Consider the following 24,929-nt stretch of genomic DNA (forward strand, 5'->3'; position numbering starts at 1 on the left):
ATGTCAACTTGACATCGAGGCCTTTAAGGAATTTTGTCATGCCATTGACAACAAGAGTAGATACCTTACCATGAAACCATGATAAGATTGGCCAAGAGAGATGGAATGGAGATACCCCATTGTGGAGAATGACAAGGCATGGTAGGCCATTGTTTACTTGAGTGACACTACAAAGGTAAATCCACTCCATTGCCCTTATCACTACTAGCATGGCAAGGAATACAAGGAGAACATGGTAGACATAACTTTCCAAAGATCCCAAATGTGAAAGCCACTAAGAAAAAAATAATCTACCTATTCTAGAAATTCAACCTCATCCCATCTTTCACCCCATTTTGTAAGGTAATTCACTAACTGCTCAAATCCTTCCTTTATCACAACATGTGACTATCTCTGCCTCCTCATTACATTGCTCCAACAACTCATCATATCATATGAGAAAAGACTACCACCACTATTCTTTGGTATAAATGTAGGCATTAACAACGTGGCAATGATATAACTGCATCTCGTGAAACACTTTTGTCTTCTTACTCCATAAAGCTATTACAAGATATGGTGGACATTAGATTCACATTGTGTACACATCCTTTCTTTTTGGAATCACACCTATAGCTATGCAATTCATCGAAATGGTATATTCTTAGTAAGGGAGATGCATATTTAAAAAAAAGGCACAATACATACTCACTACACCTGGGGGTTCATCTCCATGCCCCACATCACAACCTCAGGGCTGGCATACATCAAGGGTAGGACAACTTAAGCATGCTTGATAGACATGTTACCTTGGGCATTACACTACACCAAACATTTCACCAAGTGGGTCCTCAAGTGTGGCACAACATTCCAAGTATACTTAGAACTCAACCCATCTCCTAGTTATACTATATGAGCACATATCAATGCACGAAACAGGTAGACACACCCTGTAGGGAGAGCACAATAACATACAAGTACATGTGGTGCATAAAGAACCATCAACATCAGTGGCCAACATCTTCCACTTTTTATCTACAACATCCACCCTTCTCCTCATTGCCACACCTATTAAAATCCCACTATCTTCACCTTTCCTTCATCACCATCCAGGAACCCAACAAACAATTGCATCAACCATCCCAGCACCACTTGCCAACTACACCTTGCGAGAGTGCCATGGGACTAACATCTGGGAGGGAGGAAAATGTTAAAGGTGGAGGGCATGAAGAAAGCAAAGAAGAAGAAGACACGAAGAAAAGAAAGACCATGAAGGCCCCCCACGCTTTTTTTGACAAGAATATATGGGAAAAAGTCATTGTATGGGATGTTGTAACAAGATTCAAGCTCCCTCCTATGCATATTGTACCTATGATTGATAACCACCACAACCTAGGCATGCACAACTTGTTACTGACCTACTAGTCTAAGTGTATGCAAGGAGAAAGATTGGTCACTATGCCAAAAAGTGGGCTAGATGCCCAAGGGGGATTGGGAAACCCTAACCCTAAGTTTGTGTATAAAAAGGATCAAAGATAATGGAAGAGGCTATTCATGTGTGTACTGACTTTTGTTCTTCCCATCTTGCATTCTTGTCATTAAGAGAGAGTGTGTGAGAGGTTGAGGTTGAGTGCTAAGAAAGTGAGGTATGACTATGAGGGACAAGTGTGTGAAGCCTCCTCCTTGTCTAGCACTCTCGCATGCCTTATCCATGCTCTCATGCATGGCGAAGGTCATAGAGGGTTGAGATCTATGGGAGTGCATCGTGGATCATGGAACTAGCAATGTGCATTCTTCATGTTTACAGGAATGCCATGCTTGCTCACTACAAAGAGATCATAATGTTTGTCGTGTGTGTGTCAGACTAGGTGAGAGCTAATCACCAATTTTTGTTAGTTAAAGCTCCTGAAATAATAGGAGTTTGTCCCAAGTCTCAAGAAATCGAGTGTGTGATGCCCAACACATGCATGTAAGACCTTCATGATTAATGGATCCACAAGCAAGTCAGTCCATCTACATTAAAGATCAAAAGGGATGTAAAAAAGACAAGACCAGAGTTGAGAGTGGATAAGGGTTGAGCCCCAAGAATACTATGTATATAATATGTAAAAGTGAATACAGAGCTCATTCTTTTTTGTGCCAACTATTGAGAACGTCTTCTTCTCTATCTTCTTTCTTACTTCACCATAGCTTGAGAGTGAGGAAGAGAGTAAGAGAGAGGAAGTGACAAAGAGACTCAATGAAGAGAAGCTACTCATCATTCTTTCTCTTCTTTTTCTTCTTTACATCTTTTTATTCAAATGGTAAGAAGGTGGGAGCATGAGAGTAAGGGAACTTGAGTGAGGACGAGAATGAGAAATCAATTAGGAGAAGCTCCATTCTCCGTCCTCTTGTTCTTCATCTTCTCCTTATCTATTCTTCTATTGGCATTGGAGTGGGAGCGGTAGACAAATCAAAGGAGGGAGTGATGATGGATTGAGAGGAACCACCTTAAAATTATGGATCTTCTAAAAAAATCATATGGTGAATTGGACCGCAATGTGAGTGCAAAGTCTACATTAATGCCCACTACATCCATTCTACAATCATTTAGCTTCTTTCTTCCCATGGAATCGAGGAGGGAATTAGTCAATTCTGAGCAAGAGTACAAGCCAACTAGATGAGTGATATCTCAACCATTAGCATGAAATATTAAGAGTCTCCATCCAATGCCCATGTTAAACTCTTGTTGAGCTTAACATTTGTGTTTTATTGTAGAGACAAGGACAGAATCAATTCACCTACTAAGGTACTTGTATTCTTACCTTCTGAAATAGAATAAGAGGCTTGTGTACTTGAGTGGCATGGAACTCAAGGAACCAATCTCTTGATTGTGTGCTTTGCTTACTCAATACATATGTCTAGTTAGGAGACCAAATCGTGGGGATTGGAAGTAGACTAGGATAGATTAGAGTAGGTTTGGAACACTGAGCAACGAAAATACTAGGAAAAATCACAAAAAGTTTTAACCTAACCATCTTGTTTGAGAAATGTTGTGCTTAAGATTCATTGATGCTTTCATTGCTTGCATTAGATTGATTAAGATTCATGGATTTGTCAACTTGAAAAGCTTGAGTGCATTTTAGAGATGGATAAGAAAGTGGGACTATGTGGATGAGAGAAAGTTGCTCACTTGCTTCTACTTGGATAGCACACAATTGTATCATTAGCACACAAGTGCCAATCAACACACATTGCTAATTAGCACATGATTATTGACCCTAGCACACAATTATTGGACTTGCACATGATTGGTAATAATCAACACACAATTATTGACCCTAGCACACAATTGATATGATAATCAACATGCAATTGCCAATTAGTACAAGATTGCAATTAGTATACAACTTCCAAATGGCATGACTACTAGACTTACATACAATTAATCACAATTAGCAAATGATTCCCGATCTGCACATGATTGCAAAACATTCACACAATACCTTATCTTAGCACACAATTGCATACCATTAGCAAATGATTATTGTTGTATGCCATTGTTATTTCTCATGACTATATACCACCTAGTTGACTAGTGAGTGCATCTTGAGATCAAAATAAGGTATCCTTTTGACCAAGACCTACACTTAGAGGAAACTTTAAAAGAAAAAGGCATGCATGTCAACCATAGGAGAGACACAAGTTGAGACAAAGAGAGAGTAGAAGAGAGAAGGGTTGAGAGAAATAAGTGCTTGGAGGAGGAGAGAATCTAAGAGAGAGAAGGATACATCTCTAGATAGGAGGAGAAGAGAGGCAGAAGAGAAGATCCATGTATCAACACACATAACTAACAGATCTAAGAAGAAGAGGAGGAAGAGCACCGTCATCACCTACAACCAAAACTGAAGATTCAAAATCCTATCACACCTTAAATTTTATACGAGACTTTCAAGATAAAGGCATCTCGCCTATGATCATGATCGTAGTTAGCCACAACTCTCAAGGAAATTTTTGCAACTACATTTGGCCATAAGTTTTGCATCTCTGCTTCAAAAAGAATCATTCTTGTACACAAAAATATCTAGAAATGGCAGCATGGAGTAAGCTTCATGGGTAAATTTAGAAAATTTATTCACTATCTCAAGCATAGTCTCTCATACAATCAAACCACCTACTACAACAATTTATGTTGGACTAGACTAGTTGAGGAGGGTAGACACCAAGATAAGAGTGGTCTTTGAAGCAAACCTAACATCCCAAAAACATATTAAGAGGCAAGACCCTCAAAGCACATCAAATCCAACTAATGATAAAATTCATTAGTCAATATTATTACCTTGAAAAGGATGACTGGCAATTTATTTAGAGGGAATTGCAGGATTTCACGTGCAAAGATTGTGGCATAACACATATGTTTGTACACTACCCAGTGATCATTTTTTTGCCAAGTGAGGAAAACATGAGATGAGCACCAATACATTCATTTAAAGGTTCAAATATTGCCTCTCAAGATTTGAAAACTCAAGAAAAGAGTGAGATAGAGAGCGAAAGATTGCTAGGATATCCAACTAACAATGAGTCAAAGAAAATTGCAAAGAAGGATTTAAGAGAGACGAAAAGGGCAAGGAGGAGGATACCATAATACTGATCAAACCTAATGGAGAAAAGACAACAATACCTCTAATACCTAATCATGGATCCACTATGGTTAATCAAGGACATAGCCAAAAGATGACAATAAAGCCCATTGCAAAAGTAGAAGAAAGACACACAAAAGCATAGAAACACACTAAAGAACTTGCTTGAATGTCTAGAAGTGGTCATCAGTGAATAAGCACAAAGTAACCTTCAACCTGCACCATACCAAAATTTAATAGGGATTGTAGATACTTCCCTCCATAGCAAGGAAATACCACATTGTATACCAAATCTTGGGAATCAAGTACCTATATTGGTGCATTCTTATGATAACTCAAGGTGTGTCACCTGCATAAATAGGACTATATTTGTCAAAACTACCTTCTTGTATATGCTTGTTACCATAATCATTTTCTATCTTAGCAAGATATCCCTTAATTTCATTTTGGTACCATAGCTACATAGGGTTTTTGCACTAGCATATGTTTTCTTGAACAAGAAGAAGAAATTTGTTGAGAAGTTGATGAGAATTATCAACTTGGCAACTCATTTGTGAAGAGAGTTCCCTTAGAACTTCTTTCAATCATCTCTCTAGGGTGTTGAGCCCCCTTCTTGTTTGGGATGGGTTGGATAACCACATAATATTGAAGAGAGAAAGAGAAACCCATACTATAAAGCCTATTCCCCTCAATGTCAACTTGCTTGTCTCACCAAAGAGGAAGCAGAGAGGCATGGGGCTATCAACTACAATATTCAAGTGAGGAGTTGAGTAGAATAAATATTTGATTGCAATAAGCTTCTACTCACAACTAACTTTTTGTTTTTAGGCACAGTTTGAATGGTTGAATGCATGGATTTGGAATCACAATGGAAGCTTCTATTGTTGCAAGAGGTCCACTAGAGAGATGTAGAGAAGTTAACAAATTGAAAAGGAACTTAGGGACTATAATGTGATATAAAGAGAGAGCAACTTTGCAAGATTAGGAGCCTCTCCATGCCATTGTATGAATCCCGACTCGCATTCATCCTACTTTTTAAGAATGCATAAAAATGTCTTTTAAGATGGATATCATCATTGTAAGTTATAGGATAAACACATCCAATATTGTGCATTTAGTGCACGTGTGAGTACATTAATGTTACAATTGTTTGTAGTAGACACAATGAAATTGTTAGTATATATTACTTAAAATAAGATTTATAATTGCACTTTGTCAAGCAGAGCAACCTCGATTGTGCAGTCAATGACTAAGGGTCCCGTACTATAGTCAGATTAGAGCCATTATTACAAGACACAAGAGACTCACCCCTCAATATATTAGCAAGACGCGGCCTTAGATCACATCATGGTTGGGATTATGTGTTGATCTTGACATTTAGAGAGGATCTACTATTGCTAGAAATTTCATACATTCAAGTTCTTAGACAAAGAGATCTTTTGATGTTAGCCTTATACTAGGATGCATTTTTCTTTCACTTTTGTGATGAGATGACATTGGACAAAGATATGCTTTATTTTTGTCTCATAGGCCACATTGTTCTTTTTTAAACATTTATATGTATGTATGTATGTATGTATGTATGTATATATAATCACAAAATACAAAGTTGCAAGATATTATAATTAGATATTTGGTGAGTGTTATTTATCACTTGCTAATTCCTAGCCAAGATTAGTCCCCTTGCTTATGTATTATCAAGCCACATGGCCTTTTAAGGTGTAACATGCTTTTAGGTTGAATAAAAAATTGAAAGTTGAAAAGAGAATACAACAAAAATCTTAAAGAGAATGTCTCATATAATCTTTTTTTATTTTATTTCTCTAATCCAAAAGAAATTAAAACTTGTAATCTCCACAAAAATAGAGAAGAGAAGCAAACTACCCAATGCTCACCCTAGCCCAAAAGCAACATCTGATATGAGAGGATTCTTGGCCACAACTTGAGACATGAGTATAGTTCGAGAGAAGAAGAAACAATCGTCTACAACTCAACAAAAGGGTTTAATAAGAGATTTTTGTGGAGAAAATTTTACAAGCATTTGACATGGGATATAGATAGAGAAGGAAGGACAGATTCAAAGGAAGTTATAATATCAAAGAGCAAGCAAGGATCTCTTTGGACAAATCTAGATGGCTACTCTCAATAAGCACAAAGACCATGTCTTACGATAGTTTACACACAATTTTAGCTAATTTGAATGTTATTATGCAAGGGTAGGAGACCTCTAAGTGCGGCCTTTCTTGAATTTTACCTTTAGGTCATAGTATACGAACTAGGGAGATGGCAAGATTCAAGGGTAGAACAAGCCCCACTCTTGTTTCATAGAATCATAGCCAAACATGGTTCAAGAGAGTGCTCTTTGCAAGCCCAACATATGTTTGAATTTTTGTATGCCATGAGTGTACGCCTCATGTATGCATACACAAACGAAATCTTGTATATATGGGCTAATGTAGTTCACCTATCAATGGTCAATGGTTGTATATGTTTGACTATATGTCTTCATATAATAAAGTTGTATTTTTGGTCCATGAGAATATGGAGAGGTACTACCCAAGAAATGCTTCATAGAAACCACATGAGGATCAAGACCAATAGATCACTCATGAGGATGAAATGGAAACATATGTAATTTTTAAAAAAGCTTTGTAGTGTGAAATTCATCATTAACCAAAAAATTATCCTCTTATGTCACTTCAACCTTTTTCTTAATAGAATCTTAATGGAAGAAGCAGAGAATGAGGAAGAAATGCACAGACAAAGAGAGTGAAGAAGATGAGGAGGAACAAAGTGATGATGATGAAGATGGAGGAGATGATTAGGAAACAATTAACTCCGATGAGGAAAAAGGCTCTAAATTTTAGCCACCTTTGACATAGACCAAGAGTAGTGTGGTAGTAGGAGGATGTCATCAATATTTCTAGTTCAAACATTGAGCTTGAGAAGTGTGGTAAGAAAGAGAAGAAGAATTAACACCAATTTGTTTCTAAAGGATTTGGCAAGGAAATACAAATGGACATATCATGGCTATATCAAAGTCTTACAAACAAAGGACAATCCTCCCTCCACTCATCTAGTGGTATCATCCTATAGCAAATTAGGCTACAAGGACAATGAGAAATGATAGTAATGTGCTTGGAGATAACATTGATAGAATAGGACATGTTCTTGCATGTGCTTTCTATCTCATGAGCTTAATAAAACATGGTCACTATGTGATGGATATTACTCATGAGACTTGCTTGATTAGGGGTGTATTTGAACAAGAGCTAATGAGGAATTTGAGAATGATCTTATTTGGGAATGGAAGTTCCTAAAAGGAAAAAGTGTGTTGGTTTGGAATGGGAATAATAAGTTCAAGGCATGGATAGTAAGGAGAGAATGCTTATCCAAGAAATAGAACATCAAAGTGAGTGCTAGTTCTTAGATATCAAAGGAGGGCAATACATGGAGCTATTGCTTGGCTTGAGTTGCATAAACAAGTATACACTATTGAACTATGTTTTTTTAGTACACGTTCTCTTTGTTGGTGTTACTATAGTTCAGTAGTGCTATGTGTAAACAGACTTAGGATTGCTTGGGTACTTTTTCCCCTCTTAAGGAGGGTTTTTCCCTCCACTATTACGCATATGTCTATTCACTTAGGGGATACCAAGTCTTGTATATCTTCTCCTAACACACCTCTAAATACACTATGTGCTCTCAAGCTTTATCTTCTCCTAGCTATGTACTTACATTCCTACAATCCTAAATCCAACAATTGGTAGTAGAGTGGACTTCAACTTCTTGGGTAGCAGAGGCATTACATTGTCTGTTAAACGTACCATGATCCCACATATTTGCTCACGTAAGACAATTAAGGATGCTTGGCATATACTTGCACATTTGTATCAAGGAAGAAATGAGGCTCATGTTGCTTATATGCGTAAGCAACTAGAGAGTGAACATATGGATGAAGGTGACTACATGGAAAATTTTTTGACAAATGTCAAAGATCAAGGCAATACTGCGATATGTGCCAATAACTCCTCTTATCCTATTCAAGGAGTTGGCAAAGTTATGCTAACTACTACAAATGATAGTAGTTTCACACCTACAGATGCTTTGTATGTAGTACTAGAGATCAAGAAGGATTTATTGTTAGTTTATGCACTTGCCAAGATTAGCTTGATTGTGAAGTTTGTTGATGACAAATGTATAGTTCATGATCTCTATTGTCATAATACAATTATTGCATCTGATTCAGTATGCCATGGGTGCTATTAGCTCAATCATTATGCTAAATCTGTGGAAGATGTGGCATGCATTGTTGCAAATTCACAAATATTTTACATGCAAAACTTTAACATGCACATTTTGATCATCTGAATTTTACTAGTTTCTTGTGCATACACAAATCTAACATGGCATTTTCATTGTCTACTATTGAGGCACACGGAAACACATTTACGAAGGTTAATATTGTGCAAAATGCAGTGTTCTTCATTTCCAAAAGATGCTCTAGTGAGAGATCTTCGCAAACTACAACTTGTGCATAGTGATATTTAGGGTCCAATGAAAGCACCATCTTTTGGCAAATATTTGTGCTTTGTGACTTTCATTGATGACTATTCCATACATACATAGGTGCATGGTTTGAAAGCTAAGTATGAAGTATTATTGTGCTTCAAACAGTTTGTTAGCATGGCTAAAATTTTGTCATGATGCAATCTGGGTACTCTCCATTCAGATAAAGAGAGGCACTATATATCTTGAAATTTTAATGCATATCTGACTGAACGTGGGATAAAACACCAATGCACAATATCATATGCACCATAAAATAATGGTATAGCTCAAAGGAAAATCAAATCACTCATGGAGTTGACATGATGTATGATTAAGAGTCAAGGTTTCCCACAGTTTTTGGCTTGAGGCTATTTTACATGCAACCTATGTACTTAACAAGTATCCATATGAGGCTTTGCAAACTATCACTCCATATGAGGCTTGCCATGGCAAAAAGCCATTTGTGCCTCACTTGCATGTTTTTTGGTTGCTTGGCTTATGCTTTGGTGTACTAGTGCAACAGCACAAGAAGACTAACAAGAAGGTTGTGAAAAAACATTTTGTTAGATACAATAATAAAAGCAAAGGTTATTATCATCCACAAAGAGTAACTTGATTAACCGTGATGTTTTCTTTATGGAAGCAACTATTTAGCCTTTACTTTCATGTACGAAAGACATAGATGTAGCTTAGAATATATATGTATGATTACCTCTTTTTTTTACTAGTTGACAGTTTTATGTAGTAGCAAATGCGACAATTTTCCAACTTATACATGTTTGTCATGATAACACAAATTAGCCAATTTCTGATGTGGATGTGAATCTTGCACCCTAATGAGAGGGTAGAGATTGAGCAGTCCATGACTATGCCAAAGTGGCTTGTGTAAACATTGTGTGACTGTAAGTTGGATGCACAATTGGCTAGTTGTACTCATTTCGACTCTCATAGTGCCTCTTATGCATAAAGTTTCAAAAACTGGATAGCTACTATGCATTCTGAGTATGATGCTATTATTAAAAATAGTACTTGCTTCTTATGTGATTTGCCTCCTAGTAAGAAGATCATTGGCACTAAGTGTGTTTGCAAGTTAAAGCGCAAACCAAACGGTAGTGTTGATTGCTACAAAGATGAGCTTGTGGCAAACAATGATGCTCAGCAAAAGGGCATTGATCTTGATGAGACCTTGGCTCCCACTTACTACATGACAACTATTCATAGAATTTATGCCTCCTCATTTTGTGCAAAAGGGACAAGAAAACAAACTTGACATATTAAAAAGGCATTGTATAGTCTAGAGGAAGCACCTTGAGCTTAAAATGAAAAGATACATACATAACAGATTGCACATGGTCTTCAAAATAGTCCCACTAAGAGCATATGATATATTAAACATGAGGGTGATATGACTCTAATCATTATAGTTTATGTCGATGAAAGCTTGCTCCTTGGTTCTTATAAGATACACATTGCTTGTTTTAAGGTGATATGAATCTAACCATTATAGTTTATGTTGATGAAAGCCTGCTCCTCAGTTCTAATAAGATACGCACTGCTTGTTTTAAGGCCAAGTTGATTTATGCTTTTAATATGTAAAATTTGAACCTATTTTATCATTATTTGAACATTTAGTTCAAATAGTGTGATAAATGTATTATTTTGCATCAAATAAAGTACGTGGAGAGACTATTGCAGAGATTTGATCTTGAGAACTGCAACCCTATTACTACTCCTATGGAGACATGTTCGAAGTTAAGCCTTCATGATGCTAGAGATTGCTTTGATATCCCTCTCTATCAACAAGATGTTGGATGCTTGATTTATGTGTCCATTATGAGGCCTAATATTCATTTTGTAATCTCATAGACAAGAAAGCTTCTACATAGCCTAAGTACTAAGAATTGGAAGGTAATGAAGTAAATATTTTTGTATTTGAGTGATACTTGACACATTCAATTATTTTATCGCGAGAGGATCATTATTGGCAAATTTGCATGCTTTCTCGTATCCTAATTGGACTAGTTGTTATGAGACTCCTATATCCACAGTGGTTTTTACTTCATACTTGGTAGCTCTTGCATATCATGGTTGAGCAAGAAGTAACCCATTATGGCCACTTTTAGTTGTAAAGCTAAGTACAAGACAACTTTGACAACTATGCTTAAGTGTGTTTAGCTCAGACGCCTTTTGGTTGATTTGGGTGATGGACAATCATCTGCCACCATTATCTTCACTAGCAATCAAAACACATTGGCAATTGCACAGAATCCAATGTTCCATGCACATACTAAGCGCATTGAGATGCACTATCACTACAAGGAGAGACTCTACAAAAGAGATTGGCTTAGCATATGTGCCAATAGAGGACAACCTTCACACTTTTGCACGAAGGCTTTGTCTCATGAGAAGTTTGAAGCTTTCTACAAAGCTTTAGGCTTACTCCCCTTTGGGGATTGATCCAATCCGACTTGTCACTTCCCAATATACAAGTGCTAGTTCATATTCACCACATCAATCCCAAGGAGAATTTGTTGTGTGTGCACGCACACATGCATGCACGTGGACATGCATGTTAGCCCTCTCCGACATCGCATGCATGTGGACATGCATGTGAACCCTCTTCGACATCCCAACATAGCCCTAGCTTTCATGGAAAATGTTACTAACATGGCTGAAATGTACCTCTTGGATGCTTATCATTATTGCCCACCTGCAATGTATTGCCCATACATCATCAAATTAAATCAATTGTGCTTGATTCATAACATACAATGCAAGACTATCAAAACCACACACCAAACATATTAATCATTTTCAACTAACCCCCAAGCCAAAAAAGATCCCCCCAAAGTTTCTCAACCTCACAACACACTTCACACCGACAAACACCACAATCTCATGTACCAAACTCCTATTCTATTACTCACATTTGCAAAACCAATTGACGGTTCCAACTTTTGCAATGTGACAGTCTTACAATCACTATGGAAAAACATATTACTAACTCAAAAGACCGAGCAAGTATACAATGCATATCTATGCACCTAATAGTAAGTAATTTAGTGTAGTCCATTACAAGAATATGCAAGAAAGAACGTTAGACATTGGTGTTCGATATCACAAAATTTAAATATGAACCCGAAAACCAACGTGCTACGATAGCCAATCAACACTACCCTTATACTAGTCTTGTGGTTCAAACTTCTCAATAGTACAATTTAATTGTAACACCAAACATTGAACAAGTAGTAGCCATCACATTATAATATTTGTTCCAAGTACCATGTCTCAAGAACTTTCTATACAAAACACATTCTTGCTCAAATATAGTTGAACATACCCGTCAACCTCAACAAGAATCACTAAGCAAACCTTTCAAGTTCTTTTGCAAGGTGAATGCTATCACTTTAAGGGTATCACAATTTAACGTTGGAAAGAAATGGAGTATGAACCAGTGTTTGGATCTTGGACAGCTTTGAAATTATCCAAGCTCATGCCAAACCGCCCCAATACATTATTTCCTAGATCCTTCAACTTACCTACATGTTTATCAATATATCAAGCTCTCTCTCTCTCTCTCTCTCTCTCTCTCTCTCTCTCTCTCTCTCTCTCTCTCTCTCTCTCTCTCTCTCTCTCTCTCTCTCTCTCTCTCTCTCTCTCTCTCTCTCTCTCTCTCTCTCTCTCTCTCTCTCTCTCTCTCTCTCTCTCTCTCTCTCTCATTGTTTTGCCTTGGTTCATCAACTTGTGTGTACGTGCACGTGTGCACATATAGGGGGACCTATATGTTGTCTCTCAAGCATACAATGAACTAGATGGAACCATCCCAACATAGTCATAGCTTTCATGAGAGAGATTGCTTACATTGACTTCTTAAGAGCATGGTTAAACATTTGCCTCTTTAATGCTAATTAATACTATACCAACATAGACAACAAAGAATTTACTATAGCTATGGTAATGATTCACTATTTAAACATAGTTCATTTACAATAACCCAACCAACATAAGATTACTTGTGATTGTTACAAATGAATGGACTATAAAAGAATATCAAAACTGCACCTTCTTCAAAAGACAATTGAACCTTAAAGAACAAGCAAGTACACTCTTCGTCGCATTATACCCTTCGTACTTGATTGACAACATGCAATGTAAAAATAACAAGTCACGCATCAAATGTATTAATCATTTTCATCAAACCTCCAAGCCCAAATAATCCCTTCAAGGTTTCCCAACCTCACCAAAACAAAAACCACAACACCCACACAGAACCACAATCTCATGGATCCAACTTATATCTTATTGATTGCACTTACAAAATCAAAACATGTTTTCAACTTCTATGATGTGATGAGACCATATGATTACTATGAAAAACATCTCTTAATAAGGTTGAAAGACCTTGCAAACAATTATCATAGTGTATATACACACCTACTATTGGGCAATTTGTGTAATTAGTTATAAGAAGATGCAAAAAGAGAGAACATTTCCAACGTTGTTGCTGAACATCACACATTTTAAATGTGAATAAAAAAGACAATATATTTTATGTAAGCACAATAACAACATGACCCTAGTAGAGCTTGAAAGAACTACTTGTTGAATTCAATTGTCTATGTGCATGTTCAATGCTCATGTGCAATGGCTCAAACTTCTCAAGAGTATGATCAAGTGATACCACCAAACATTTCAACATGGCAAAATGTCTAAAGAGTGATGTCACATGTAGACCTACCAAACCTTGTATATGTTAAATGTGCAAGGTTGAAAGCACATGTGATGCACATGGTAGTTATTTCATGATAACAAGCCAAGGACCCCGAGGAGGCAAGGGATGTCAAAGGCAAAAGCCATGACAAGTTATGTCAACTACACTTTGATTATCAATTGGTGTCAATTTTGACCCTAGGATAGTTAATTGGCCACTAAATCTCAATGATGACACCGCGGACTACGCATTAATTAATCAATTAATGTCAATATAAGGATCAATTGAGACTGGGGACCACTCAAGGCTGCAAATGGCCTAGCCAATTTTATTATGGGTGGACACATTTAATTTTGGGCAAGGTAAGAAGGGATAATTTTGAAAATTAATTTAATGGCTAAAAATTGCTGAGAAATGAGATTAAAAGATTGCCACTTGGCAAGAATGCACACGCAATGGGGGAGAACGTTGTTTGGGGCTAAGAGAGAAACATTCAATGCATTCAACTCAAAGAAGAGAGGAAGGAGCAACTACTGGTCAATTTTCGATAGAGAAATCAACCATTAGAGACAGATAACTGCTGCCAGGAGGCCCCAAGAACCAAGTGACTACATTTAATGCAACAAGTACAACAAGCGACAACATCTTTGACTAGGGTGACAACATCCTAATGGTCTCTGGACAGCAAGCCACAACTCCAATTGTTGATTTGACTCAACAGCAATTAGTTTTGGGGTTTCCTAAATGGAAAATCAAAAAATTCTCTCTCCAACATTCTCTTCTCTTAGCAAATCTCAGCATTTCTCAACCACTCAACAAATCTCAATCAAATTTGGTGGATAGTAAAGGGATTTCTATTGTAAACCCTAGTTTACAGCAAAAATCTGTTAGCCTGCTCTTTATCATTCTCAGTCTGTCATCTCCTGGTTGTGAGCTCCTGTCAGAGTCTGACAGGAGATAGAGGAGCTCTGTCAGTCATTTTAGTGGCTGTCCTGGTTAGTCTGCAGCCTGTGGGTGTCATACAGCCCAAACTGGGCTGTTTTTCTGCAGTCGGCCCATTTTCTGGGCAGGTCGGCCAGATCTGGCCAAAGTCGGCCAAAGTCGGCCAGATCTGGCTGGTCGGCCAAATCTGGCCAGGTCGGCCAGATTTGGCAGGTCGGCCAGTTTTCTGGCCTGGGGGCTATATATAGCTGCCCCCCAATCATTCCAGCATTGTGCTCTGCAGGTTCAGCACTGCCTCCGTCATCTCCGTCTCCAGCATTGGTGCTGCCATTGCTTCCAGTCTGTCCTGGTCCCCTCACTCACGCTCCGGGCTGCGTGCAGGGACTGCTCTGTCCATTTCAGTGTATTCAGCATTCATCTCAGTCAGTGCAGACTTTCTTCCTTCATTCTCTACTTTCTCTCTCCTCTCTTCTGTGTTCGTGTTCTTCTTCCGTTGCGCACTCTCACATGGTATCATCGCCTGATTGAGAGCACAGAGGACATACCCTCAGGAGTGAGATACCCTACTGCTGCTGCCAACTGATCAACAACTGCCAGGCGACTTCTACAGGAGGCCTTTCAGACTGCGTTTTGCTGCCCACGCTGACTGCAGAGGCTGCCACGTCATCCAGCGACGCAGAAACCCTGCGTTTTCCACCAGGCTGTCCCTCCTTCTGCTGGGCGACCTCCCTACAGGCTGCGTTTTGCTGTTCTGCTGGTCGCTACCACTCCAGGCGGCACATTTCCTGCTGGCGACTTCTGTCCGGGCTGTTTCCGGGTGCTGGTGGTCTCTTCTCTGGTGCTCGACATCAGTTATCTTTGCGTTTTGCAGATCAAGGTGTTTGTAGGCATTCTCTGCCTGCGTCTTGGTGGTTGGTGACCACATTGCTGGTCATATTTCGACATCGGCACAACTTTCTTTGGTATTTTGCAGATTGGAAGATGTCTTACCAGTTTTCAGGCTTTGATGACTCAGAGGATGAACTTCTTTCTCATCATTCCTCTGAGCGGAGGCGGGATTATCGTGAGGTTCGACGTCGGGAAGAACCTCCTCGCACTCGTCCTTCTTCAGTCCATGCATCTCAGAGGGTTCCATCTACCGCAAAGGTTTCTTCCGTGAAGACTGCTTCAGATGTGCGGATGCCTTCTTTGATTCCCTCTATTCAGGTGCCGATTCTCCCTTCCTTTTCGAAGGAAGATAAGTTGGATGGTTCCAACTACTCCCTCTGGTCATGCAAGGTGGCCTGCATCCTTGATACATTTGACCTTTGGGAGCTTGTTTCTTCACCCATCGACCGTCCCCCCGTGGATTCGTCCGATGGCACCTCTCTTGACCGTGCAGCCTTATGGGATTGGCTCAACTCTCGAGCTCGTTCCTTTCTTTTTATGAGTCTCCATGATTCTGTTCTTGTACATGTTCACAGGTTACAGACCGCGGCGGTAAGTGTGGACGAAGCTTGCGTCTTTGTATCAGCACAAGACATTTGCCTACAAGATTTCCTTGGAGAAGAAGTTGCGGATGCTCAGTCTTGATGGTTCTCCTTCCATGAAGGAGCACATCACGAAGATGGAGGATATGCGAGGCGAGCTAGCCTCTCTTGGTCGTCTGATATCGTCTGAGGATATGGCGATGATTCTGTTGACTCAGCTGCCATCACCCCGTTATGATGTCTTCTACACCAGCCTCATCACTTCGAGGACCCGTGAGACACTCCTATGGGAGGAGCTTTCCCCGCTTGTCTTGGAGTATGACGAGCAACTCAAAGAGGTGGGAGCCAGTCGCTCCACCAAGGCATTTACGGCCGGCACAAGTGGCGGCAAGAAGAAGAAACAAAAGAAGGAGAAGGCCAAGGACAAGAAGGATGCGAAGGAGAAGAAGCCCAAGTGTCCCCATTGTGGGAAGGGCACTCATCCCGAGGAGAAGTGTTGGCAGAAGTATCCCCATTTGAAGCCTAAGAAGAAGGACTCGAAGGCGGCCCCAGCCACAACAGAATCTGCGTTTGTGCATGTCTTTGTTGAGGAGGATACAGCCCTAGCTTCTACCACACAGGAGAAGCCTTGGCTCGTCGACAGTGGAGCATCTTCACATATGACCTTCCGTCAGGATTGGCTTCAGGATCTTCGTTCCAGAGGGGGTACAGTCACCATTGGTGACAATTCTACAGCCCCTGTTCGAGGCGTGGGGACTTTACCTATGTTTTCTGACAGGCGGTCTTCCTCCGCCAAAGTTCTCTATGTCCCTGATTTGGGTTTTAACCTATTATCTGTGCATGGCCTTACTCAGCTAGGTACCCGAGTCCTTTTTACATAGGATGTCATCACAGTGGAGGATGCTTCTACACGTGATGCTCTTTGGACAGGTACACAGGAGGGTGGGCTTTATACGCTCACAGCCTTGGCTGCGCGGACTTTCCATGAGCTTGGGCTGCTTTGGCATGCTCGATATGGTCATTTGAACCTCGATTCTCTTCGCCGGGCTTCTAGGAGGAAGATGGTGGAGGGACTTCCTGATTTCCCTCCTCTTCACACTTTGTGCCCTAGCTGCTTGAGAGGCAAGCAGCACCGGCAGCCTCACCCGCAGGTTGCTTCTAGGAGGGCTACTTCTCTGCTTGAGTTGGTTCACACCGACCTTTGCGGACCTATAGGCACGGCCTCCCTTGGGAAGGCCAAGTATTTGATGCTGATTGTGGACGACTTTAGTCGTTATGTGTGGCCTTATTTCTTGGAGTACAAGAGCGAGGCGTACTCCCGTTTCTGTGAGTGGCAGGTGTTTGTGGAGACCCAAACAACTTCCAAGGTTCGTGGCGTTCGAGCTGATCACGGTGGCGAGTTCACTTCTCACCTTTTCTCTCAGTTTTGCAGGGATCATGGTATTCGAGTGGAGTATTCCCATCCGAACACACCATCAGAGAATGGTGTGGTGGAGCGTGCGAATCGGACCATGGTGGAGATGGCCCGATCTATGCTGGAGCATAGGAGTCTTCCTCATTTCCTTTGGGGTGAGGCGGTGGCTACAGCGGTGCATATTCGCAACCGCTCTCCGACTTCGACGTTACAGGACATGACTCCGTATGAGGCTTTCTTTGGGAAGAAGCCTTCCGTGTTCCATTTTCGCATCTTTGGGTGCGATGCTTTTGTCCATGTGGACAAGAAGAAGAGGAAGACGAAGTTCGACTCTAAGTCGAGAAAGCTTATCTTCGTTGATTATAGTACGACCACGAAGGGATATCGGCTCTACGACCCGACGACGCGGAAGGTTGAGGTGAGCAGGGATGTGATCTTTGATGAGGCTTCGGCCTCTCAGGATCCGATTGATGGTTCCATTACAGATGTTTCTTCGTCATCGGCGGACCCCCCCCCCCCCCCACCTTCTCTCCCTTCACTTCCTTCCAGGATGCCCCTTAGCACCCCCCCTATTCCTCCTCCTTCGGCTTCCCTTTCCCCTTTGGTGGATGTGACTCCGTCTTCTACGAGCTCTTCCACCGCCACTTCGGGATCTTCACGGGATACACAGCCTTCTTCAGATGCGGAGGATCTACCTTCACTCGGTGAGGGGGAGTCCCTCTCCGATTTGGGTGCTTTGCAGGTTCCGGAGACCCCCCGGTCTCCCTCACAGCAAGCAGGAGTCTCTCAGGATTCCTTTATGGTATCGCCGGCTCATGCAGGATTCAGATGTTACTCACTTTTCTGCTTCTTCTACAGGTCCACGTCAATCAGCACGTTTACAGGCCCAGCGGGACAGTTCACTATGTGTGAACTATGCTCTTATGTCACAAATTCTTCAGGATTCCGAGCCTTCCACTGTGGAGAAGGCTCTTGCACAGGATATTTGGAGACAGGCTATGCAGGCCGAGCTCGATTCCATCGAGCGAAACCATACGTGGGAGCTTGTTCCGCGTCCCGCGAAACGGAAGGTGATTGGTGTGAAATGGGTCTTTAAGACCAAGTATCTTGCAGATGGCTCCTTGGACAAGCATAAGGCTAGGCTTGTTGCCAAGGGTTTTGCACAGCGTGCAGGCTTGGACTACTTCGAGACTTTTGCTCCTACAGCCAGAATGTCCACCATACAAGTTCTTTTGGCTCTTACTGCTCACCACCGTTGGCCTGTCTATCAGATGGACATCAAGTCTGCTTTTCTGAATGGCGTTCTTGAGGAGGAGATTTATGTTTCACAGCCTCCTGGTTTTCTTGTGCAGGGGAAGGAGGATCATGTCTACAGGCTGCGTAAGGCTCTTTATGGCTTGAAGCAGGCTCCTCGTGCTTGGTACCAGCGGATTGACCGCTTCTTTCTACAGAGTGGCTTTGCGCGCTCCGCTTATGATCCCAACCTCTACTTACGGGTTGTGGATTCTCTTTCAGTGTTCCTTATCTTGTATGTGGATGATCTTATCATTACAGGGAGCGACACTCCGCAGGTGGAGCATACACGGTCCATTCTTCAGCAGGAGTTTGACATGACGGATCTAGGGATCCTTCACTTCTTTCTAGGCCTGGAGATCTATCAGATGGCACAGGGCATTTTTATCTCGCAGCACAGGTACATCTCCGAGCTTCTTTCGGAGTTTGATATGGCTGAGTGTCAGCCTATCTCATGCCCCATGGACCCCGAGTCCAAGCTTTTGACAGCTGGAGTTCCCCTTCCAGATCCCACCCGTTACAGGTGCCTTGTCGGCTCTCTTATCTGGCTGCTTCACATCGGCCGGATATCTCTTTTGTGGTGGCTTTATTGTCTTCTTTTATGCAGACTCCTACCCAGGATCACTGGCAGGCAGCCTTGCGGGTTCTTCGCTATTTACAGGGGACTCGATCCTTCGGGATCATGTATGGAGATGGGATTACCCTTTCTGGATGGAGTGATTCTGATTGGGCAGGTGATGTGGATTCGAGACGATCCACTACAGGTTATGCTTTCACCCTTGGATCCGGTGCTGTCTCTTGGAGCAGCAAGAAGCAGCCTACTGTGGCACTTTCTTCTACAGAGGCTGAGTATCAGGCCCTAATGTTCGACCGCTATGGAGGCAGTTTGGCTCCGTCGCTTACTCGCGGAGATTGGCTTTTCCCAGACCGGACCTACGGAGCTGCGCGTGGATAACCAGAGTGCTCTTGCTCTGGCCAAGAACCCGGTGTTTCATGCTCGCACGAAGCACATTGAGGTTCAGTATCACTATGTTCGAGAGCGGATCGTGGATCTCTTTACGAAGCCTTTGCCTCAGGCTTCTTTGCTTCATCACATGCGGTTCTTGGGTCTTCAGACTCTCCCAGGATCTAAGAGGGGATGTTAGCCTGCTCTTTATCATTCTCAGTCTGTCATCTCCTGGTTGTGAGCTCCTGTCAGAGTCTGACAGGAGACAGAGGAGCTCTGTCAGTCATTTTAGTGGCTGTCCTGGTTAGTCTGCAGCCTGTGGGTGTCATACAGCCCAAACTGGGCTGTTTTTCTGCAGTCGGCCCATTTTCTGGGCAGGTCGGCCAGATCTGGCTGGTTGGCCAAATCTGGCCAGGTCGGCCAGATTTGGCAGGTCGGCCAGTTTTCTGGCCTGGGGGCTATATATAGCCGCCCCCCCAGTCATTCCAGCATTGTGCTCTGCAGGTTCAGCACTGCCTCCGTCATCTCCATCTCCGGCATTGGTGCTGCCATTGCTTCCAGTCTGTCCTGGTCCCCTCACTGAAGCTCCGGGCTGCGTGCAGGGACTGCTCTGTCCATTTCAGTGTATTCAGCATTCATCTCAGTCAGTGCAGACTTTCTTCCTTCATTCTCTGCTTTCTCTCTCCTCTCCTCTGTGTTCGTGTTCTTCTTCCGTTGCGCACTCTCACAAAATCAGGGTCTAGCAACCACCCTAGAACTTGTGGCATCAGTTAAGGGCATTATACATTGAAATCAATGCCTGAAATTCAAGGAATTGTCAAGGATTTCAAATGCTAGCTCATCCATTCTGAATTGGGATAGCACTTGGCAAGCTGTGGGTCGAATTTGTGCAAGTACTAGGTGAAATTCAAGAGGCAAATTGCTCAAAAAGCTTGTCAGTCATTTGTACAAGAGGCTTTTGCATCAACAAAGGAGATTGTGAAATCTCAACTTGTACTCAATCCATTGGCAATTCAATAGGGTGCCCAATGTCCAAGATTATGATGATAATGTGTGCACTTCAATTTATATTCATTTGTTCCTTCTTGTAATTAAGTGCTTGATAGGGTTTTACCACTCTAACCGAGAAGGAAGTTCGTTTTTCACTATCTAAACTATGTGACTTTAATCCAATCTAGCTTGTCCATGGTCAACACATTCCTATTGACCTTAGATAGCTCCATGAAGCTTTCACCCTAATCTTTGGTCAATATGCATTTATGAAAAACAAATCAACACCGGCCTAAGTTTCAAGCTTGAGACATAGTCCCTTGCTATGTATATATTCCCCCCTATAACGTGGAACACCATTACAATGCATTGCATGATATTAAACTTATACAAAACAAAGTAAATCATCCACTTGTCAACCATGAGTCAATATCATCATAGTCTTCTATATCACAATAGGATATAAAGAATACCACTCTCCTTACCCCCATATGTGACAATGATGTAAAATGTCCTATTCCTCCTTTGCTATCTCTTGCCATGTAAGCAACCTACTCTCATCATTCTCCTTATTGAGCATTTGTAATGTAGCCTTCGTCTTTTCATAGTTTTGTTCCTTGATCACGTTGATAAGGCAAAGGTCAGTATGCATATATACAAGCTTCTCTATTCATTTTGAAACAACTTATTCCTCCTCTTTGTTTGGATAAGAAAAAATATGCTCCAATTTCTCTCACAATGAGAATGCAAGCCCTCTAATAGCCAATTGTAGTAAACTAGATGTGCATACCCCAAATGTCCCCACTTTTTGACACTTGATGGATTCTTTTTTTATCTCTTACAATTGACTCAACAAATGTACTGACAACATATTTGATGTATCTATATATCACAATCATCCGACCTTCATGCACCTCTCTCACTATCAAGACTTTTAGCTCTTCCTACAAGATGCAACACAAAGGTTATAGCATGTAAAAGTGAATGCATCATACCCTATCTATCCACAGGACACTGAATCTTTTACAACTTGATAGCATCCACACCTTTTATGGTGCACATTTTCTAAAGCATATGATCCGTCATCTCATACAAAAGCCCCATTATAGCACCCTCTCTATCAATAAGATCAAGAATCTTAATTATAGGTGCAAATATTGAACAATCATCTTGGTCTCATTCCAAAAGCATGCTCCTAACGTGCTATTAGCTACATCCATTGCCCTCATAGTATATCTGATTTTTTTCCTTGCCCAAGCTTCACTAACAACCATGGGATATAAGCCATTGCAATATCTATCATCCAGCAATTTCACCATCATAATCAAAATATAAGTAAAACATCAAGCCGATTACAATCAATGCATTTAACCTCATCCATAGGGTCCTTTTTACGCAAGCTAGGATACAAAGGCTTATAGTTTTGACCAACTTTTCCTGCTACCTTTGACCAAACCCACATGCACTTGCCTAGCACAACCACATCGATGTCCCCCACTCCCCAAGCTAGGATGATTTGTCACCATGATACAAATTCAACTTAATCTCACATGTATACTTAAGCTATGATACGAATAAGGCTTATTGCTTTGACCAACTTTTCCTGCTGCCTTTTACCAACCCCACACGCACTTGCTCAACACAACCCCCATCGATGTCCCCTACTCCCCAAGCTAGGATGATTGTTACCATTACACAAATTCAACTTAATCTCATATGTACACCCCCAGTGTGTGCAACATAAGTGTCCCAATAGCATTAAGTTAAACATTCACATTCTCATGATATGCTCAATCCCCAAGCTAGGATGATTCATCACCATGATACACATAACTTAATCTCACATATACACCTCAAGTGTGCACAACATAAGTGTCAAAATTATTAAGTTAAACATTCACATCCTCATGACACGTCCACCTAGATCCAACCTGCAAACAAGACACGAAAGAACTACTTCCTTGAGTAGCAATGAGGGAAGACACATTAGCATCCCTCTAGAAAGTACTCCTGCCAACTTCCAACTCCATAGCCCCCTCTTTGCTACTCTCTTATTGCATCCTCTGGCTCCTATCCTATGACTCCTCAACCTCGTCGCTAGGCCACATCAATCAAACCTATCCCCTTCATGTATTGCCACCATACACCTTCCTACTTGTTTCGATGTCTTTCATTGCCAGCCCCTCTCGCCTTTGCCAACACTTGCGTCCCCTTTTCCACATGTGATGCCTTTGTTGCACCATGGGTGCATTAGTCCCTCATCTATATATACCAACTCCCAATCCCTTGCATGTATACACCAGTTCCCTCTTCACCTCACTGCCCTTCTCCAACTCTTACTTCTTCATCTATTGTTCTCTTTCCCCAAGCATGCTCTTTTAAAGGGGAAGGGGAAGCGGTTTGGGGGGGGGGGGAGGGGAGAGAGCGGGGGAATGTCATGGGAACATGTATTTAGTTATGCACACGTGAAGTGACAATCAATCTGGGCACAATGACAATCCAAAACCCAAGTGCAACAATGGGACATTGGCAAAAATAAGTTATGATGGGCAATTACTTCTAGTGACAATTTTGGTCTAGGACATTAAATGGGCCCCTCCGAAATGACTAGTGGTGTCATTTAGGTTAGATGAAAATTAAATGTTTAATGTTTAGACCAAGGCTATTGAATGTTAGAACAACTTTCAAGTTCAAAAGGCTTAGCACTTTAAATGTAGATTGTCAGTGGCTAGCTAATGAGCAAGGACAAGAGAATTATCAATTTCCAGCCATTAATAAATCACTGCAAATTAGAGTATAGAGGTTGAGGTTGCATTAGAAGGTGTTCTGTTTTGCAGTCAAAGAGAGAACCTACCACACAAACTAAAGGAGGGCTGTTTGGGGGCTGCCTAGGACTGTGGAGGAACCATCCCAAGGCTGTAGACTGCAGAAGAGGCTGATTTCAGCCTAGGCAACTGCTGCCAGAGACATTTCAGCCACCAACGGAGCAGCGAGAGACCAAGAGACAGCACTAGAAGGCCATGGAGCAGCTGGCGATGCCCAAAATTTACAGCCAACAGAAGAGTATAGAGGTTGAGGTTGCATTAGAAGGTGTTCTGTTTTGAAGTCAAAGAGAGAACCTACCACACAAACTAAAGGAGGGCTGTTTGGGGGCTGCACAGCCACCAACGGAGCAGCGAGAGATCAAGAGACAGCACTAGAAGGCCATGGAGCAGCTGGCGATGCCCAAAATTTACAGCCAACAGCATTCTCTCCCCTCCAACCAGCTGCTGCCTGCATTAATTGCAGGTTTACTGCAGGCCACAGCAGATTTGGAGCTTTTCTAGTGACAGAACTGCCCAATATCTTTCTCCACAGCGCATTCTCTCTCCATCTGATAAATCCTCGGCCTTTCCCAATAGATTGGAGGTGGGATTTCTCAACCATCTCGGGAAACGTGCCCATTAACTGGAGGCCCAATGATCAAAGGAGCAGGTGCGATTGAAGAAATACAAGTGATTTGAAGGGGCTTGCACATTCACATTTTGATTTGACCCACAAGCAAGTGTTTTGTATTCAATTTCTGCCCGAATTGTGTCAAAATCAAGGGGCAAATTGGATCTTCATGTTGCTGGTCATTGGTGGCAGCCCAAGGTCTTCGATTTGTAGAAAGATCAGCCTGCATCTCAGTGTACTTCATGTTCAAAGCAAAACAAGTTAAAGAAATACTACAAGGGGCTGCAGTTTTTGGGGCCAACTAGGTGTCAACTGTCTAAGATTATTGTGGTACAGGTTTTCATTTCAGATTTGTGAATTATTTGCTTGCTGTAATAACTCTTAAATCAGGTCATCTACCATCCTACCAAGAAGGAAGGCTGGTTTCAAAAAACATGCAAAAAACTGGAAAAAAGGAAAGGAAAGGGAGCATGACAATTTTGGATTAGTCAAGGCAGTCGTCCCACAGCTTCATTCCACTCTCTTCTCTGTAATGTGCAAGCATGGACAAGTTGTTTTTCCACTTTTTGGGAGGCATGGT

The 24,929-nt window shown here is 41.4% G+C and overlaps 1 protein-coding gene across 3 annotated transcripts in view; it reads right to left on the reverse strand.

Moving 5' to 3' along the window:
* Window positions 1-12,386: 12,386 nt before the first annotated feature.
* Window positions 12,387-24,929, reverse strand: part of TPR1 (Tetratricopeptide repeat (TPR)-like superfamily protein) — a 52,499-nt gene continuing 39,956 nt past the window's right edge. The window contains exon 5 of one of the 3 annotated variants that reach the window (XM_087683010.1): window positions 12,387-12,688. In XM_087683010.1, coding sequence (XP_087539136.1) covers window positions 12,573-12,688 — 116 coding nt within the window. In that variant the 3' untranslated portion in view covers window positions 12,387-12,572. Of the gene's footprint in view, window positions 13,281-21,283; window positions 21,531-24,929 lie in introns of those variants that run through there. The other 2 variants (XM_087683012.1, XM_087683011.1) reach the window with 2 other exon arrangements.

Source organism: Lygodium microphyllum, chromosome 8 (genome assembly GCF_053477565.2).
Source record: "Lygodium microphyllum isolate KBCC chromosome 8, Lygodium_microphyllum_v1.1.10, whole genome shotgun sequence".
In the NCBI taxonomy this organism is placed as follows: Eukaryota; Viridiplantae; Streptophyta; class Polypodiopsida; order Schizaeales; family Lygodiaceae; genus Lygodium; species Lygodium microphyllum.